General features: G+C 38.8%; 1 protein-coding gene across 6 annotated transcripts in view; it reads left to right on the top strand.

Moving 5' to 3' along the window:
- SBF2 (SET binding factor 2) overlaps window positions 1-21,373 on the top strand; it is a 530,998-nt gene that overhangs the window by 280,883 nt on the left and 228,742 nt on the right. For all 6 annotated transcript variants that reach the window (XR_004026025.1, XM_030794550.1, XM_030794549.1 and 3 more), the window contains 3 exons: window positions 14,597-14,729; window positions 16,268-16,376; window positions 18,914-19,027. Coding sequence is in view for 5 of the 6 variants with exons in the window: in XM_030794550.1 (XP_030650410.1) it covers window positions 14,597-14,729; window positions 16,268-16,376; window positions 18,914-19,027 (356 nt within the window). In the remaining variant the exon portion in view is untranslated. The remainder of the gene's footprint in view (window positions 1-14,596; window positions 14,730-16,267; window positions 16,377-18,913; window positions 19,028-21,373) is intronic.

Here is a 21,373-nt window from a genome sequence, read left to right as displayed (position 1 = left end):
TTCATATTTTCTTCTCCTGTGTTATTGTGCAGCTTTGAATGGATGTTGGGCTACAGAAAATGAGACAATTCAAAGTTATATAGAAAACTGATTTTGACTTACAAAATTAAAAGAAACTGGATTTCTCAATAGCTATGTAACTGTGAACACAGCAACAAACACTGATACATAGGAATAAAAATCATTAATGTAATTTAAAATATTTGAGATTATTAATTATGTAAAACTTGCCAGGCACAGTGGCTCACACCTGTAATCTCAGCACTTTGGGAGGCCAAGGCGGGCAGATCACGAGGTCAGGAGATCGAGACCATCCTGGCTAACACAGTGAAACCCCATCTCTACTAAAAATACAAAAAATTAGCCAGGCGTGGTGGCAGGCGCCTGTAGTCCCAGCTACTCGGGAGGCTGAGGCAGGAGAATGATGTGATCCCAGGAGGCGGAGCTTGCAGTGAGCTGAGATCGCACCACTGCACTCCAGACTGGGTGACAGAGTGAGACTCCATCTCAAAAATAATAATAATAATAATAATAATGTAAAACTTAAGAAAGCATGTGACATTTAAGAATAAAGAATTTAAGTAGTACTTCAATTAGGCTTGGGTAAATTGTTTTGTATTATACTATTAATTTTCTGGATAATGAAAAACTTACCCTTTAAGCACTAGAATATTGTTCCTATCTCATTTCTACATTATGAGACATATATCCTCTCAGTAAATATAGTATAGCATTGCCTCCCTTGACAATATCAACCGATTGTTTTTACTAGTATGAGTAAGGTAAAGTTCCTTACAACTGCATGCCTCCCTTCTTCACAATTTATCTGATGCTAAATAATACTGATTATGAATTTTATTTTCTGATGAACTACTTGTAAATCAGTTATCCTTTTTTTGTGGGATAGGGCAGAGTGTTCAGATGAGAGCAAAGTGGGGGCCGGGCATGGTGGCTTATGCCTGTAATCCCAGCACTTTGGGAGGCCGAGGCGGGTCGATCACCTGAGATCAGGAGTTCAAGACCAGCCTGGACAACAAGGTGGGACCCCATCTCTACTAAAAATAGAAAAATTAGCTGGAGTGGTGGGGGGCGTCTGAGGCAGGAGAATTGCTGAACCTGGGAGGCAGAGGTTGCAGTGAGCCAAAATCGTGCCACTGCACTAAAGCCTGGTGACAGAGTGAGACTCTGTCTCAAAAAAAAAGCAAAGAGGAACAAGTTTTTCCCCAGAGTCTTCATTAAAAAAGACTAGACTTGACACGACATACAGATTCTTCATAAATTTGTCTTTGGCCAAATTACTTGTAGGTCTGTTAATGCCATTTGCTTCCTCACTCTTCTGTCAGCTTTAAATGCTATGCTTTTCTTTTCTCCTTAACTAATGCATCTCTGTCAAAATCTACCTCAAGGGTCAGTCCCTTTAGGAAGCTCCCACCCCAGGTGGACCCACGATAACCTCAGGAGTCATTAATAGGGTGGCAAAAGATTTACCTTCAGAGTAATACAGTATGACTGCTCATAGTCAACTTTGAAGATGGAAGGAAACCACAAGACAAAGAATGTGAGAAGTCACCAGAAGCTGGAAAATTTGATCACAGGACTTCCACAACAGTAAAATAATAAATTTGTCTTGTTTTAAGCCACCAAATTTGTGGTAATTTGTTACAGCAGCCATAAAAAACTAATACATCCACAGACTTTAAAAAGTATCACTTTTTATTTTAAATAGTTTGACTCACAAGAAATAACTAAATTCATCCGGAGTCCCTATGTATGCATTGCCCACCTTCCTACAACAATATTTTACATAATCATAGTACATTATGGATACCAGGAACTGGCATTGATACAGTATTATTATTTATTATTATTATTATTATTATTATTATTATTATTATTATTGAGACAGGGTATGTCTTGCTCTGTTGCCCAGGCTGGAGTGCAGTGGTGCAAACTCAGCTCACTGTAGCCTCGACCTCCCGGGCTCAGGCAGTCCTCCTACGTCAGCCTCCGCCCAAGTAGCTGAGACGATAGGCACGCACCACCATGCCTGGCTAATTTTTGTATTTTTTTGTAAAGACGGGATTTCACTGTGTTACCCAGGCTGATCTCGAACTCCTGGGCTCAAGCAATCTACCTACCTCAGCCTCCCAAAGTGCTGGGATTACAGGCATGAGCCACTGCACCAGGCCTGGTACAGTACTATTAATTGAGGGAGGGAATGACACGTCCCTAAGTGTATCTTCTTGTATTATTTTGACTTCTGGTAGCATATTTATGTCTTATATATATTAAAAAATCAGTTAGGATAAGAAGAAAGAAAATATTACCTTAAAAGTAAAAGCATATGTAAACAAACTCCACTGTCATTCAAATAATGTAACCACACTGAAGAGGGAAAAAAAACTAAGTTACTTTAGTAACTTATGAGTATTTGACTGTACAAACTCACCTTTGGACAGTTTTGGGAACAGAATTGCAAACAAGTAGTGTACTCCATTTTCGTTTTTTTTTTTTTTTTTTTTTTTTTTTTTAGTTGAAATGGCTGAAACAATTCTGAAGCTCTTTTATGTGTAATATAGGATTTAGCAAATGAATAAGTATGTTGATGTTATTAGGATCCAGGATTCTCAGTGGAAGAAGGAACATACAAATATAAATTGGGATAGTGAGGGATACCCTGTGGGAATGGAATGGAATTGAAAGTAATGGCATAGACAGGATTTCTCAAATACATATGCATGTATATGTTCTCATGTATGTATGTATATGTATATATGTACATGCATATATTTCCTAGCTCCATCTGTAGGCAAAAGTGGCCTACAAGCAAAGTCACCCCAGTAGAGATGATCTAACACATGCCCTAACACCTAAAATTTTGGTCTTTGATACCATTTCTCACCAAAGGGAACCAGGACTCTTAGGAGAAATGGTTGGACTAGGGCTAGGACAGGGTAGGTACAATATGAGCCTGGAAAAAGAAAAGAGCTCTGTCTCAAGGACACAGGAACTAAGTTAAAGGGCTCCTACTGCATAAATCTAGGACATGTTTAGCACCAGAATAATTAAGGACAGTAGTGACTAGACTTTTAGGAAAAAGTAGATATTCATGAGTCCACACTGATAACTAATGAAGGAATGAATGAGCAAGTAAGTAGAGGAAAAGGAGGACTCTGCTATGTAGAATGCCAAGTGCTGACTGGGAAATACAGAGTGAGTGCTGCATTTGGAAAATTATAATCATTATAGTAAAGATCTATTCAGGCAGAAATTATCAGTAGATGCTAAATCTAGCCAGGCATTTTAGTGAGAGATGAGATATTTACGTGGTCTTAAAGTGTCTTGATACAGATTGCTTTTTAGTTGCAGGAAAAATAATAAGTATTCATTGGAGAAATTGGACAGCATTGGACAAAATTTAGGAGACAAAATTAACATCACCAAAGACAGTACAAAGAGTTTAGCAAATCCTTTCCCCCAAAGAACCAGTATAAAACTAGACAAAATTGTTGGATACAACCATTTCAGGGCTCTGGAAATTGACCAAAAGCAAATGACAAATTTAGAAACATTTATTCATGCTGGAACTTTGTGTAAAAACAGCAGGAGTCTGCAGCATTCTTATCTGGTGGTTGCCCCCTCTCCCCTACATCCCAGCTCTGTCAGTGAGACTGGTAGTGACAGAGTAGTGCTGGGTAGAAAACCAACTTTGCTACCAGATGGAGTGGAATTTATTTGGGATGGAGGGCTAAAACCCATGGCATCATTATCAGTAAAAGTATTGAACCCAGTAGGAGATGAAAGGAGAAAAACATCAGATGCCTGTCTGAATTACAGTCATAGTTGGGGCTAGTGGCACATCAGCCAGAAATTTAACAGAGAAATTGTGGAGACGAGAAAGTCTTAGAAGGACTAGACAATGTCTCTCTGCATCCTTGGCTGCCTGGGAAACTATGCACATGTCTGAAACTGAAAGCATCCTTAAAATCTGGCTAAACTATGAACGTGCTTCAACCCATGCAAAATTGGTCAGCAGTACATAGAAGCTTTATTGGCTCAAGGTATTTGAGTACAACCTCTGCCCAAATTATGGACTGACCAAGTGAACCATGCAAACACAGGGATAACCCCTAGGAAGCCAAGCTAAACAATAAAAATAAAAATTTTTAAACCAGACATCAGCAGCCTAACATTACAAGCAGATTTTGCAGCTTAAAGCAGTGAGCACCCTCCCTAAGAAAAAAAAAAGCTTTCAGGAAAAAAATATAATTCAAATGTAGTGCAGTATATTATTTATAATGTCCAGTTTTTACCAAAAAGCGAGAGGCATTCAAACAGTGAAGTGTAACCCATACTCAGGGAAAAAAAAAAAAATAGTGTTAACTGACTTTGAGCGCACATACTGGATTTAGCAGATAAGGACTTTAAATCACCTATTATAAATATGCTAAAAGAATTAATGGTAGCCATATTGAAAGAATTAAGACAAAATATAATGACAGTGGCTAAAAACCTAGGCAATTTCAGTAGTGAAGTAAAAACTGAAAAAGAGCCAGATAGATATTATAGATTGAACAGTATGATAACTGAAACAGGCCAGGCATTGTGGCTCATACCTGTAATCCCAGTACTTTGGGAGGCTGAGGCAGGAGGAGCTCTTAAGCCCAGAAGTTCAGGACTGGCCTAAGCAACATAGTGAGAACTCATCTCTTCAAAATAAAAAACTAGCTGAGTGTGATGGTGCACCCCTTAGTCCCAGCTATGCAGGAAGCTGAGGTAGGAGGATCGCTTGAGCCCAGACGGCTGGGGCTGCAGTGAGCTGTGATTATGCCACTGCACTACAGCCTGAGCAACAGAGTAAGACCCTTTCTCAAAATAAATAACTGAAACAAAAAATTCACTAGCTGAGCTTAACAGCACATTTGAGATGTCAGAAATAAAAATCAATAAAATTTGGTGAAAGACCAATAGAAATGATCCAATATAAAGAACATAGAGAAAAAGATTGAAATGAAAATAACAGATTCTCAGAGACCTTTGAGACAATAATAGCTTTTAGGTACAGAGCATCTCCATTGGATGAATATGGGGGTGATTAGAAAAACGTATTTGAAGAAATAGTGCTCAAAATCTTCCAAAATTTGTTGAAATCATTAACCTGTAGACCCAAGAAGCACAATGAAGCCCAGGTTAACAGTAAAAAAATCCCCATGTAGACACAGCATGATTGTGAAACTGGTGAAAGGCAAACCCTTGAGAACAGCAAGAGAAAATAATTCATCAATATGAATCAATAGAACTATAATATTATTACAGTGGGTCTCTCAACAGAAAGAATGGGAGCCAGAAGGCACTGATGTGACATATTAAAAGCACTGAAAGAAAAAAATATCAAACAAGAATTCTGTCACTGGCAAAACTGTCTTTCAGAAACAAAGATAAAATGAAGGCATCTTCAAGTAAACAAAAACAGATTTATTGCTAGTAGACCTGCTCTATAAGAAATACAAAAGGCTTTGGGAGGCCGAGGTGGGCGGATCACGAGGTCAGGAGATTGAGACCATCCTGGCTAATGCGGTGAAACCCCATCTCTACAAAAAATACAAAAAATTAACCAGGCAAGGTGGCGGGCGCCTGTAGTCCCAGCTACTCGGGAGGCTGAGGCAAGAGAATGGCGTGAACCCCAGGGGGCAGAGCCTGCAGTGAGCCAAGATCGCGCCACTGCACTCCAGCCTGGGCGACAGAAAGACTCCGTCTCAAAAAAAAAAAGAAATACAAAAGGAAGGCCTGGTGTGGTGGCTCACGCCTGAAATCCTAACACTTTGGGAGGCTGAGGTGGGTGGATCACTTGAGCCCAGGAGTTCCCAACCAACATGGCAAAACCCCATGTTTACAAAGAAATACAAAAATTATCCAGATGTGGTGGCGTACACCTATGGTCCCAGCTACTTCAGAGGCTAAGGTGGAAGGATCATTTAAACCTGGGAGGCAGACGTTGCAGTGAGCCAAGATCACACCACTATACTCCAGCCTGGGTGATCGAGTGAGACCGTGTCTCAAAAAAACAATAAAAAATAAAAACAAAAGGAAATCCTTAAGACTGCAGGAAAAAGAGACCAGTTAATAACTTGATTTCACATAAACAAACAACACTAGAAATGGCAAATCTGTGGGTAAATAGACTATATGTGTATTTTTTTATTTCTTCTCTTAGTTTTTAAAAAAGCATAAAGAAATCACAAGTATTCCTATACACCACTAATAGACAAACAGCCAAATCATGAGTGAACTCCCATTCACAATTGTTACAAAGAGAATAAAATACCTAGGAATACAACTTACAAGAGATGTGAAGGACCTCTTCAAGGAGAACTACAAACCACTGCTCAAGGACATAGGAGAGGACAAAAACAAATGGAAAAACATTCCATGCTAATGGATAGGAAGAATCAATATCGTGAAAATTGCCATACTGCCCAAAGTGATTTATAGATTCGATGCTATCCCCATCAAGCTACCATTGACTTTTTTCACAAAATTAGAAAAAACTACTTTAAATTTCAAATGGAACCAAAAAAGAGCCTATATAGCCAAGACAGTCCTAAGCAAAAAGAACGAAGCTGGAGGCATCACACTACCTGATTTCAAACTATACTACAAGCTACAGTAACCAAAACAGCATGGTGCTGGTACCAAAACAGATACATAGACCAATGGGACAGAACAGAGGCCTCAGAAATAGCACCGTACATCTACAACCATCTGATCTTTGACAAACCTGACAAAAACAAGCAATGAAGAAAGGTTTCCCTATTTAATAAATGGTGTTGGGAAAACTGGCTAGCCATATGCAGAAAACTGAAACTGGACCTCTTTCTTACACCTTTTAAAAAAATTAACTCAAGATGCCTTAAAGACTTAAATGTAAGACTTAAAACCATTAAAACCCTAGAAGAAAATCTAGGCAATACCATTCAGGACATAGGCATGGGCAAAGACTTCATGTCTAAAACACCAAAAGCAATGGCAACAAAAGCCAAAATAGACAAATGGGATCTAATTAAACTAAAGAGCTTCTGCACAGCAAAAGAAACTATCAGCAGAGTGACAGGCAACCTACAGAATGCGAGAAAATTTTTCCAATCTATCCATCTGACAAAGGGCTAATATCCAGAATCTACAAAAAACTCAAACAAATTTACAAGAAAAAAACAACCTCATCAAAAAGTGGGTGAAGGATATGAACAGACACTTCTCAAAGGAAGGCATTTATGTGTCCAGGAAACATGAAAAAAAGCTCATCATCACTGGTCGTTAGAGAAATGCAAATCAAAACCACAATGAGATATCATCTCATGCCAGCTACAATGGCAGTCATTAAAAAAGGAAACAACAGATGCTGGAGAGGATGTGGAAAAATAGGAATTCTTTTACACTCTTGGTGGGAGTGTAAATTAGTTCAACCATTGTGGAAGACAGTGTGATGATCCCTCAAGTATCTAGAACCAGAAATACCTTTTGACCCAGCAATCCCATTACTGGGTATATAGCCAAAGGATTATAAATCATTCTGTAAAGACACATGCACACGTATGTTTATTGCAGCACTGTTCACAATAGCAAAGACTTGAAACCCACCCAAATTTCCATCAATGATAGACTGGATAAAGAAAGTATGGCACATATACACCATGGAATACTATGCAGCCATAAAAAGGATGAGTTCATGTCCTTTGCAGGGACATGGATGAAGCTGGAAACCATCATTCTCAGCAAACTAATACAGGAACAGGAAACCAAACACCACATGTTCTCACTCATAAGTAGGAGTTGAACAATGAGAACGCATGGACACAGGGAGGGGAACATCATACACCAGGGCCTGTGGGGGGCGTGGGGAGAGTAGGGAAGGGATAGCATTAGGAGAAATACATAATGTAGATGACAGGTTGATGGGTGCAGCAATCCACCATGGCACATGTATACCTATTTGGCAAACCTGCACGTTCTGCACGTATATTCCAGAACTTAAAGTATAATAAATAAAAATATATAGAAAGCAATAATTTTAACTGTTTTGCAGTTGTAACATATTTAGATGTTATATATGACAATAGGAACATATCCAGACCTCTGGATTAATGAGACAGTCCATGGGCAGTTCATCCTTGTGTGTGGTTTCCTTGAGGCGTAAGATTGCAGTTGGAAAGGGGGATGTCTGCCCTGGAGGAAAGGTTAACTGAGCCTCTAGTCTAAATAAAATATTTCTACCCAAAAGGGGTATGGGACATTCTAGCAACACTAAAAATGAATGAGAAAAGACAGTTCCCCCAGATAGGCAGCACAAAGGAGGAGTAAACCTCCTGGTTATGGGCACCACATTTATCCCCATTATCTGGCAGGATTTGGAGGATAATTGCCCAGGAAAAGAGGTAAGCATTGAGTAGGCTGCTCCAGTGTCCAAAAGAAAACTTATAGTCCTACCTGCCACATGCAAAGCATTACTTGGCTCTGTCCCTTCAATAGTGATGTTTGATCTGGGAGCCAGCTGGACTGTAGGCCCCCTTCAGCTCAAGGCCAAGGATTCTCTCCTAGGAGCCCTCCAGCCCTCAGGGCAGTCCTATTTCCAGTTGCCAAGCTTGTGGTAGAGGGGGCAAGCCATGTAAGGCTTTTTCCCATCTGTCCCATTGATGCAGTTGGCCTTCCAGTGTCCTGGCTTCTCACACCAATGGCAATTATTTGGGAAGATATTCCTAGGACAAATTGGAGGGAGCTGGTGGACTTGTAAGACAGCCAATAGTTGGAGCTGCCACTTTTCCGTTTGCCTCTCCTTTTCCTGAGCGCTTTCTTCTTCATTCTGGTCCTTGCTGTAAAAGACCAAGGCACCTGTTTTGAGAATGTCAGGCATAGGGGTATTGGGGCCCAGTGCTAGCTTTTGGAGTTTCCTCTGAATATCTGGGGCTGCCTGAGTTAGGAAATGGTACTGTAGGACCAGTTGCCCTTCTGATGTCTCTGGGTCTAGGTTAGTATGTTTCACTAGGGCCTCTTGTAGCCTCTCTAGGAAAGTGATGGGGTTTTCAAGAGGGCCTTGATCTATTAAGGCCATTGTATTATAGTTCACAGCCTTTGTTCTGCTAGCTTTTATCCCTTCTACCAGAGGAACATGTGGTTTCTTCCCCATATACCTCCCTGAGTATTGTAATCCCAATTGGAATCAACCTGGGGAACTGTGATGGCTCCTACAGGGTAGCCACCGGGGTCAGTCATATGCATTGGATTTGCAAATTGTTGGGCCACCTCCATAATGGAATCACTTTCTCCCTTAGACAGAATTTGCCCTAGTATGACTGAGAAATCCCTCCAAGTGAGTTCAAATGTTAATCCCAGTTTACAGAACCCTTTGATGTATTTGTCAGGGTCCTCCATAAACTCCCCTAGTTCTGTTGTAATTTGGCTCAGGCCTTACATAGTGAATAGAGTCTGGTTTCTAGTGGGTCCACTGGGGCTACTGACCTCTTGAAGGGGGCGTGACCTAAGAGGGTGGTGTCCAGAGGATAGCCCTGGATATGGAGGGGCTCCAGGCCTGGGAGACTTGAATATAATGAGGTAGAAGGGGCAGTAGGGTTTGAGCCATCATCTTTTGCTCCTCTGGGGCTTGAAACCAGGGTAAACCCAACAAGGAGTGTCCCGAACCAGCCAGAGGGGGCTGCCTGACTATGGCAGCTATCATCACTAGATCCATTTTACAAGCCCAACAAAGGTCAGGGTTGTTTCATAGGGCTATGAAGGCCTGTACATAGGGGATTTCTATCCATATTCCCTGCTGGTGGCAAAGTAAATCTAGTTGATAGATCATATTAAAATTTTGGTTTTCTGTCCAAGATTCCTGGTCTTTGAGTTTGTATTCAATTCAGGCTGTGTTACAGAAAAATATTAGCCTTTTCCTTTTTAGGGTTTTGGAGTCAAACTTTTCCCAGTTCTTGAGAATGCATCTGAGGGGCATGTCCTGTGGTATGAAGATGCAGTTACCCATCTGTGAAGAGAGAATAGATGAGAAAAAAAGAAAAAAGAAAGCGTCTTCTCTTCCTATTATCCTGAATAGGACGTCCCCCATTTGTCCTTAGGGTTCTGGAATGAGCTGATCTTACCATGTACCCTTAACTTCCGTACCCTCTTTTCACAGAGGAGATACCAGAGAGAACAGAAAGCCCTCTCCTGTTCATCCGTGGGGTTCCGGAATGAACTGGTCTTGCCATGTACCCTTAACCTTGCCTTAATCTCTGTTACAATGATAATCTATTAACCCAGGACCAGCCTTCGTCTCTGTTCTATGGGTCTCTTGTGCCGACGGTCTTGGGCCATCCTGTATTCTTGCCTCCATGACCTTCCAGTGACTCTCACTTGGACAATTCTAGCAACAAAATGATTATCCCTTTTCTCAGATTCCCATTTCCTTTGTTCTCTAACTAGACAAGAAGTTTGTTTTTCAGCTAACTACTGCAAGGGGGCTGAACTTCCCTCCCTTCAAATATGACCTTCAAGGTCTTGATGAATATTGAGAAGGGCATGGAAGTGATTAGAGAAATGGAAGCTCCAGGAGAAGGTGGGAGGAAGCCAGAGGAATAATCATGGAAAGCCTTCTTATGCTTCCAAAAACAGCATCCCTTGGATTTGAGAGGGCAACGTTTATTTGTCTTCTTAACATAAAGTAGTAACCTCTGGAGGACTTAGGGCTTGATGTAGGAACTCACAAATGGGAAAGGAAGAATTTCCCCTCCTCCCGAAGGGGTGCTAACTCAAAAAAAGCAAGTAGATGGGGTCCTTAAACGGCTCCTATGCGGGTGGAAAACTACTTCAAAAGCCACTGGAAAACTCAGCCCTGGACTGTAACAGGAACAAAAAGCATATGGTAAGTCATAAGGAGCTGACTGGGGATCCAATTAGTGTCTGACCTGGCAGTGTGCCAACAGACAGGAAGGATTAGAGGTCATCTGAGCTGGTAAGGTAAAAACTAGTGTAAGTCTCTAGATATCCACAAGGGAGCCCATGTTTTTGCTGCTGCGCAAATTCAGCAAGAGCTGAGGGTGTACGAATGACAGTTACATGGCATGCAAAGTGAAAGCAGAATAGGCTGACTTGCCTCGAAGTGGACGGTCCAGAGGGTGTACAAGGCCATTTCAGAATACACACAGAGAAAACAGGAGAATAGGTGGTGTGGGTTTTTGGGAAAGAGCCAATTTGAGTTGAAAAAGCAGAGGAAACCCCAGACATTGCATGGTTTTAGGCTTTAGCCCTACCACTCTCATGAACCTCTTGTCTAGGAGAGCCATTGTGTCTCAGGTCAAGGATCTTACCTGGGAAGGACTCCAAGGTCCTTCCTACCCCTGTGAGCAGGAGCTGAGAGATGAGCTTGGGGAACAGAGCCACTGTGGCTGAGAAGAATTGTTCTGGGGGTTGGTTAGTAAGCAGAAGAATAAAAAGAGCAAACGAAACTGTTTACAGGGGTTAAACACCTCCAGCCAAAGAAGTTGAGGCATAGAGATGTCTTACCACTGAGGAAGCATATTTGAGTCACGTGGCACCAAAGTATGTTAACATTAGGGAATGTATCCAAATCACAGCACCAAAGTATGTTACTGGCAGCAAATCCATAGAGGTCTGCAGCAACCTCAATTCTTGCTTCCTCAGAAGCAACCAAGGAGCATAAGGCAGAGTGAGAGACCAAGGCAAATTTTAGAGCAGGAGCGAAAGTTTATTTAAAAGCATTAGAGCAGCAATGAAAGGAAGTAAAGTACACTTGGAAGAGGGCGAAGCAGACGACTTGAGAGATCAAGTGCACTGTTTGAGCTTTGATTCGGGATTTTATATGTTGTCATGTGTCTGGCATCTTGCATCTCCCCTCCCCGGATTCTTCCCTTGGGGTGGGCACTCCGCATGCACAAAGGCCTGTCAGCATTTGGTAGGGGGCACATGTGCAGTGTGTTTACTGGAATTGTATGCATGCTCACTGGAGGCTTTCTTCCTTTACCAGTCCAAATGTTCCTAGAGGGTCATATACCAGTTAAACTCTGCCATTTTGCCTCTTACTACAGAGGCGTGAGCCCACTCGCCACCTCCTGAGATTTTATCAGGAAGCTGCTGATCACCAGTTTCAGATGTTTCTGTCTATTGGAAGACTGTCTTTCCGTGGCATCAGCTATGACCAATTATTATTTTAGAGAGACAGTTTAATAATCACCTGACCATCACCTGATGGTTACCCGACATTCCTGGTGGTGGCATGGGGGTGGGGGATCCTCTCCTTCCCTGCTCATGTCTGGCTAGCTACCTGCTATAACAATGAGACATCAATAAATATGCATAAGATGTACATTGGTTCGGTCTGGAAAGGTGGGACAGCTCAAAGCAAGAGAGGGGGCTTCCAGGTCATAGGTATATAAGAGACAAAAGGTTGCATTCTTTTGAGTCTCTGATTAACCTTTTACTGAATATACAATTTACATGTGAGAGGAAGATAGAGGAATAGTCACTTAAGCTTAAGTCTGGCTTAGTGAAACAATAGGGCAGAGGAAGCAATCAGATATGCATTTGTCTCACTGGAATACAGGGATGACTTTGAGTTTTGTCTGTCCTTTGTCCACAAGGAATTTCCTTGTGGGCAAATTGTGAGGGAGGTATGGGAGGTATGTAGTGTTTTGTTTTTTTTTTAATTTTTGTAGCTATCTTATTTAGGAATAAAATGGAAGTAGGTTTTCCTGGTGCAGTTCCTAGCTTGACTTCCCTTTGGCTTGGTGGTTTGGGGGTCCTGAGATTTATTTTCTTTTCACAGCTATATAATCATTGTGCACCTTACTACCCTCAGTCAGTATTATACTTGGGAGAGTTAGTCATGATGATACATATAATACTAGCTCATTCATTTCCACTGTTGTTTAAGTGTACCAAAACCTTAGTGGGTTTTTAAAATTCATGTTAAATCTAAAAGAATATTTTTTGTAAAATTTGTAACATTTATTCTTGTGGATTTAATATGAATTTTAAAAACCGCTTGAAAATTGTATTTAGATTTCTTTAATCATTATTTAGTTTTTTACATTATTCTAGAAACTATCTGGAGGGTAGATTTGAAGGGAATAAGGACTGTATTAGGAAAATCACTTATGAAACTATTACGTTAGTCAAAATGAATGAAGATTAAAATCTGAACTAAAAATTCTGATGTATCACATGAGATAAGTTGGAAATGATAAGAGGGAATAGCAATTAATAATAGACTAAGGAAATTTGCATGTCACAAGAAGAAATAAGCTATGATAAAGGGAAAATATAGTATTTTACCTTGAGAAAACAAATGGGGACTCTTGCTTTACTGGGTGTGTATGATTAAAGTTGAAGTGATATAAAGAAAGATAATTTGGTTCAGTAATAAACAGGAGAAAATAAATGATATGTTTATTTAACTTCAATTTCATAAGTATGTATATTGTATTTTCTAGAGTTGACACTAAAAAAAATAGAAAAAGAGTTTATAAATACCATACTAACAGAGGGGATGAAAGAAGAGACAGGAGAAATTGAAAAGAAAGAAAAAAAAGATAGAAAAAACAAAAACCAGGCCGGGAGCGGTGGCTCACGCCTGTAATCCCAGCACTTTGGGAGGCCAAGGTGGGCGGATCACCAGGTCAGGAGAGCAAGACCATCCTGGCTAAAATGGTGAAACCCCGTCTCTACTAAAAATAGAAAAAATTAGCTGGGCATTGTGGCGGGCACCTGTAATCCCAGCTACTCAGGAGGCTGAGGCAGGAGAATGTCATGAACCCGGGAGGCGGAGCTTGCAGTGAGCTGAGATCGTGCCACTGCACTCCAGACTGGATGACAGAGCAAGGCTCCGTCTCAAAAAAAAAAAAAAGAAAAGAAAAAGAAAAAGCATAAAATAAGATACCACATGTATCTCTATATATAGTGTATGTCAATAATTACAATAAGTATAGATGGATTAAGTGAACTAGTTAAAAGACAAAGGTTGTCAGACTGGATTAGAAATATTTCAGTTACAGACAGTCTCTGATTTATGTTCAATTTAAGATTTTTCAACTTTACAATGGGTTTATTAGGATGTAACCCTATCATTAAATTGCGGAGCATTTGTGTATGCTGTTTACAAGAAGTAGAGAAAGGTTGAAATTAAAAGATGAGAAAAGATATAGTAGGCAAATTTCAACAACAACAAAGCTGGTGCAGTATTATTAACGTCAAACAAATAGACTCTGCAGGGGTTAGTTTTTTAGAACAATGCTAGCATTCTAAAACAGGAACCTAAATACAGGCCTTAGAGATGAAATTGAAAAGAAGGTAATAGTGTTTCCAAACAACTAATATGTTCAATGAGTATTACCTGATTTGAAGAATAAAGGCAAAACTGAAAGTTTGGGAAAACAAATACTCATAGATTATATGGAATTTACAGTTTAACCAAGTATTTTCCTTCAGAGAGTCCGAAATTACTGGCTTTTTCTTTCCGTGTATACTGTCTATGATTGTTGACAACACATATAAAATTAAATGCATTTGTAAGTCCTTGCTCTTATATTTTCAGGAATTCAAAATGTCCTCAGCCTGTTTTGTGCAGTCCTCACAGAAAATAAGGTTCTCTTCCATTCTGCAAGTTTCCAGAGACTTAGCGATGCTTGTAGAGCCCTGGAATCTTTAATGTTTCCTCTTAAATATAGGTGAGGTTTTCATTTGTTAATTTTATTTATTCCTAAACTACATATCACTTATTGTTGACAAGTCACAATGTTATGGCACAATGGTTTTGAACCACATAGGGATATTTCACAAAGTTATGCTGTTATATGAGTCATAGTTCTGATAAAATCTAGTCTAGAATTTGAGACTTTCCAAGTTGTCCATTACTGAATGTTGATTAGTGTAAAAATATTTAATTTGAATAGTATTGTCAGCAACTTTTAGTTGTCTTTTAACACAATTGGCATAAATGTCTAGTCAATGCTATTTGATATTAAAGAATTATTAATTTTTAGAAGTTATAATGATAGAGATTCTATTAATAAAAAGCTCTTATCTTCCTTAGATACCCACTGAAGTATTATATGGGTAAACAATATGACATCTGGGATTTGCTTGAAAATAATACAGTAGAGAGAAAAAAAGTAGGTAGAAATATATATGTAGCCATGCACTGGTAATTCTCAAAGTTGACAATTACTGCAGGGCTTCGTTATAATTTTTTCCTCTGTTTTTTTATGGGATATGTTAAAATTTTTTTCCTAATAAAAACTAAAAAACAAAAAAATCTAAACAGTGATGACTAATAGTGCTGTAACTAGAATATTATACCTCTAATACACTGTTTAATCAATTGATAATCATAACATCTGGGAAATTAGTTCATATAAACTAGATAAAATTTTAGACTCTCTCCAGAATTTCTTTAAAAAATTTTTTTGGCTGGGCGCAGTGGCTCACACCTGTAATCCCAGCACTTTGGTAGGCCAAGGTGGGCAGATCACAAGGTCAAGAGATTGAGACCATCCTGGCTAATGCGGTGAAACCCCGTCTCTACTAAAAAAATAGAAAAAATTAGCCGGGCGTGGTGGCAGGCACCTATAGTCTCAGCTACTCGGGAGGCTGAGGCAGGAGAATGGCGTGAACCCGGGAGGCAGAGCTTGCAGTGAGCCAAGATCGCACCACTGCACTCCAGCCTGGGCGACAGCGTGAGACTCCATCTCAAAAAAAAAAAAAAAATTTTTAATTTAGGTGCTTTTCTTAACTTTTTAGATAAGATAGAGAATTATTGTCCCCCCCTTTTTTTTGCCATTCTTATTGAATGCAAAAATCAAGTATAGAAAGTGTTGAATGCTTGTTTTACATAGATAAATCATTGCCTCTTATTGAGAGGGGAGGCCCTATCAGAGAGTCAGTGTTACTGTCTAATGTCCGGTTTCTATGTAAGGAAAAATGCTTTCAAACAGTATTAGAAGACCTAAAGAGACCGCTTGCCTAGAAGAAACAAAGGTTAAGGAAGCAGGCTTGGATTCCATTTACTTTATGTCTTATATCTGATTGTATCTTTCACATGAAGATTTTTAGATCATTTTTTCCAAAATTTTAGTATTAAAAATCATGAAAACATTATTGATAATTTCTAAACATAGGTAATATAAAACTTACGCAGCATAAACATGAAAGAAAATATGTTTATGTTAAAGAAAAATATATTTGACCATATTTTTATTATTTCCAGTTATCCTTATATCCCTATTCTCCCGGCTCAGCTACTGGAAGTTCTAAGTTCCCCAACACCTTTCATTATTGGAGTACATTCTATCTTTAAAACTGATATCCATGAACTTGTAAGTATTCATCTTTAAAGTTTCCAGTTTTGAGTCCAGAAGTTTATCATATTTCTTTGGGTCCTATAACATTTCAACTAATCACTATTTTCAGATCTGTAGCATTTCCAATAGAAAAGATTGGATAGAAGAAAAATATCATTGAAAAGTCTGTATATTAATTTTGCCATATAGCAAGTATAGGAGGCTTTATAAAGGAATTTATTAATATTTTTAAATATCCCTCTTTTGGTACATTGTTTATCTTTATTATTCATCTTACGTATGACAAAAGATAAATTAATATTCTATTTATACTTCTGATATTAGTGTATAATTGATTTATATTTTGAAGTGAGATGTGTCTTGATACCAAATTCCTGATAACTAACAAAGCAGAAAGCATATGCAAAAGAGGGAAGAGTTTTAGTGGAACAGAAGTTTGGTATGAGCTTCCACAAAATTTTTGTATTCTTAATGCCATATGAATAGAAATACCGAAGAAGCAAAAGTATACTCTGTATTCAAGCCAGTTCTGGAATAATTCATTTAGTTCTGTGTATCACACTTTATGAGGGACTGTAACAAAATAAAGCACATCAGAAAAGGACATCCAGGATTATCAAGTACTTAGAAACTATGTTCTGTAAGGGCCTAAGGAAATTTTCTCAGGTAATAATCTGATGCTATTTGATAGGTAAAGGTAAGTATTTAAGTTACTGTCATAGAAGAAGGGTTGAGATTCATTTTTTGTAACTCTAAAAGGCTGAAATAAAATCAGTGGATGAAGTGGCTATAGAAACAGATTTCTGTCCAGTAAAAGTGTTTCCAACAATTAGAACTGCCTGGTTATAGAATGGATTTCCTTATGTGAGATGAGGAGTGTACTCTCAAGCACTGTAAGTAGAGTGTAAGGAAAAGATTACGTGACACTTTTCAGGGAGTCTGAGAAAAATTCTTTACTGTAAAGTTAGGCTGCATAACATCTGTGATCCACAGATCCCTAAGATTTTGTAATTCTACTTCTGTTTTAGTTTTAAATGCCAGCAAAGAAGTAATTACAGTTGTAACCAAATCAGAGGTGTCGTTTAAACTAAAAAAATATTATTCAACATTATAATTATAAGCAGGACTTTCATTCGTATAGTCATCATTCTTTCTAACTATATATTGATACTTAGTTCCTATTTAATTTTGGTATCACCATATAAATATATGTATAAATCAATAAACATTTAATAAAACCTAATTAATACTAATTAGAAGCATATCCACCTGGTTTGTAGATAATTTTATTTCTGCTAAATATAAACAGTCACTGGAGGCTGGGCACGGTGGCCCACACCTGTAATCCTAGCACTTTGGGAGGCCAAGGCAGGCGGATCACCTGAGGTCAGGAGTTTGAGACCACCCTGGCCAACATGGAGAAAACCTGTCTCTACTAAAACTACAAAAAATTAGCTGGGTGTGGTGGTGCATGCCTGCAATCCCAGCTATTCGGGAGGCTGAGGCAGGAGAATCACTTGAACCTGGGAGGTGGAGGTTGCAGTGAGTCAAGATTGCACCACTATACTCCAGCCTGGGCAAGAGTAAGACTCCGTCTCAAAAATAAATAAATACATACATACATACATACATACGTACATACATACAGTCACTGGAAGTAGGACAAACCAAGTGTTGCCAAATAAATAAATAAAAACAGTTGCTGGAGGTAGGACAAACCAAGTGTTGCCAAATGCAAATTTCTTAAAATCGTAATGAATAAATTAGAAGGAAGTATAATATTGTCAATACAACAACTTCACTCATCTTGGTTGTTTTCTCTTACACTTTTATGTAAGTTATTTTTAAATAGACTTTTGTAAAATGCTAAAAATCAGCTTTTTCTAAGTGGCTAAACAGCACCCTTTTGATGTATACTAATTGTTAATTCTTGTAATAAATACCAATCTTTTTAGAATATTACTAAACTACTTGAATAAAGTGTCTAAAATGCAATCCTCTGTGCTTGCTGCAGCAGCATATATAGTAAAATCAGAACAAAATGCAATGGCTCAAACAAAATAAAGTGTTATTGAACACTCATGCAGCAGTCCATAGAGGTGTTCCATTATGCCAGACCAGTTTGCTCTATGAAGTCATTCAAGATCCAAGCTTCCATCCTTCTTGTTTCTCCAACAGAATCCTCCCAGGCATTGTCATCATGTGTGTGCTGAAAGCTGGTTTGCTGCCAGTTAATAATTTCAGTCTAAGGGAAAAGGAAAGATAGCATAGGAGAGCTTTACATATCCCCTATCTTGAAGGACAGGAAAACACATGTCACTTCTCATGTTTTATTGGCAGAATCTTAGCCACATGCCACACCTAATTTCAAAGGAAACTAGGAAATACAGGGTAGCTGGGAACTTGTTAGCTCAGAATTCTATTACTATGGACAAACAAGAGTCTCTTCCACATCTGATTCTTCTCGTTTTGAATTAGTCAAGGGAAAAATAATTTGCTTAACAACATATGTATTTTGGTAATTATAGGTTAATTTTTTTTATCTCTTTCAGTTAGATGTAATCATAGCAGATTTGGATGGAGGCACTATTAAAATTCCTGAATGTATTCACCTCTCGTCCCTCCCAGAACCACTTCTACATCAGACTCAATCAGCTCTTTCTTTGGTATGACATATTTTTGTAATAGTAACTTTCTCTTTATTTAAATCTGAAGCTAAGATAGCTGAAATTAAAAATGTTTGTCAATGCAGTTTGTTACTTTAATTTAAAGAGAGCTATATATTTGAAACATGAACATAATCTCATACAGTATTTAGAATTCTTCATTTACTAGGTAGTTATCTAAAGCATATATTTTGGATCCTAACTGAATATTTGTTCTACATTCCTTCCTTCATTCAGCATACAGGACCTAGTACTGTCCTAGGTATTGGAAATTCACCTTTGAAAACAAGGCTCTGCCTTGAAATCCCTGATACCCTAAGATCCCCTATTAGATGTTGGCTTCTCTTCTGTAATCTCCCTATTGGCATCTCATTCCGCTTTGGTACCTACAAAACACTGTAATATTGTCTTGCCAATACTTTCAGGTTATTACAGAAAGATGTGTCGTATTGATACATAAAAGGTCCAACATTCCATTCTTTTTTTTTGAGACGGAGTCTCGCTCTGTCGCCCAGGCTGGAGTGCAGTGGTGCGATCTTGGCTCACTGCAAGCTCCGCCTCCCAGGTTCACGCCATTCTCCTGCCTCAGCCTCCCGAGTAGCTGGGACTGCAGGTGCCCTCCACCATGCCCGGCTAATATTTGTATTTTTAGTAGAGACGGAGTTTCACTGTGTTAGCCAGGATGGTCTCGATCTCCTGATCTCGTGATCCGCCTGCCTCAGCCTCCCAAAGTGCTAGGATTACAGGCGTGAGCCACCGTGCCTGGCCCAACATTCCATTCTTAATGCCATATGAATAGAAATACCAAAGAAGGAGAAGTATACCCTACATTCTAGCCAAATAAAGCTTTAAAAATCATGTGGCTTGGTTTTTCTCATTGAAACAAATTTAAATTTTTTTTGCAGTTATTTTACCTTAGCTGAATTTTGAAAACAGTATTTTGTTTTCAAAACTGATAGCCTTTTAGGTGCTTATCATCAGAAAATTGAACTGTAGAAATTCTGCATTGCTTTTCAAGATATCACTAGAACTAAGGCCTTAATATTCTACTTTAAGAATATTTTATTCTGGGCTATTTAAAACATTTTTTCCCTCTTAAATAGAAACTTAGAAGCCTAGGATTACCAGGAGGGATTTTATTCTCAGAAAACTTTCAAATTTGTGTTAGTCTTTTTGTTGTCATGGTGGTAACTATGAAATGGGAACAGTTAGAGAAGACTGACTTTTCCTAATATAATTTGTAATCTGAAATACAAGATGTGATAGAGTGCAAAAGACACTAGTGTGGGATACAGGATACCTGAATTCCAGTCTGTGTTCTGCCACTTGGTATTATTGAGAATCACATTTTTATCTCTAGGCTGTCTCCTGGTCTTTACCTGTAGGATGAATGTTTTTACAGAGATGACTAGGTGATTGTTTGCCAAAATGAAGCATGGTGATGATTTGGGGTAATATGTGGTCAACCTTTTTTATTTTAATAATTATGTTTTTATTATAATGTGTACTTAAAATAGCATATAGAACCTGTCATTGCTCAACTATCATCTAAGAAAATACTAGGTTTAAGAAGGTGAGTTTGGCAGGGTGCGGTGGCTCATGCCTGTAATCCTAGCACTTTGGGAGGCCGAGGTGGGCAGATCATGAGGTCAGGAGTTCGAGACCAGCCTGACCAACATCGTGAAAAGCCCCATCTTTACTAAAAATACAAAAATTAGCTGGGCGTGGTGGCGCATGCCTGTAATCCCAGCTACTCAGGAGGCTGAGGCAGGAGAATAGCATGAACCTGGGAGGCAGAGGTTGCAGTGAGCCAAGATTGTGCCACTGCACTCCAGCCTGGGTGACAGAGCTCGACTCCATCTCAAAAAACAAAATAAACAAAAAAAGAAGGTGAGTTGATTTAAAGACAATTTAAAGAAAAATATTAACTATATAATTGCATAGATGGTATATAGATATAGCAAAAGCTGAGAAGGTGGTATTTGAATGACTGAAGAAAGTTTAATGTTTCTAGAATTCCTATAGTGATTAAATCTTATGTGTGGTTACTTACTAGTGATATGAATAGTTATTTAGGGGTTAAGTAGCAAAATTAACAAAGATTAAGATTGTACGACTTAAGCCAATGGCTCCTGGTAAGGGTTCTGCTGCATACTCATATACCTAAACCTGCAACACCCGTGCCACCAAATTTGATCAATGTGTAAGATTCCTTTTTGGTAAAACTGAGTATACATATTGTTACAGTTACTAAGCACAATGGTGGATTAGGTGCTACTTAATGTACTGTGAATAAGAAATAGGAGCATAGGGCCGGGTGCGGTGGCTCATGCGTGTAATCCCAAC

The sequence above is a fragment of the Nomascus leucogenys genome, chromosome 15 (genome assembly GCF_006542625.1).
Source record: "Nomascus leucogenys isolate Asia chromosome 15, Asia_NLE_v1, whole genome shotgun sequence".
NCBI classification, from domain to species: domain Eukaryota; kingdom Metazoa; phylum Chordata; class Mammalia; order Primates; family Hylobatidae; genus Nomascus; species Nomascus leucogenys.
The sequence above is the reverse complement of the archived record's forward strand: the minus strand, read 5'-3'. Positions and strand labels throughout refer to the sequence as shown.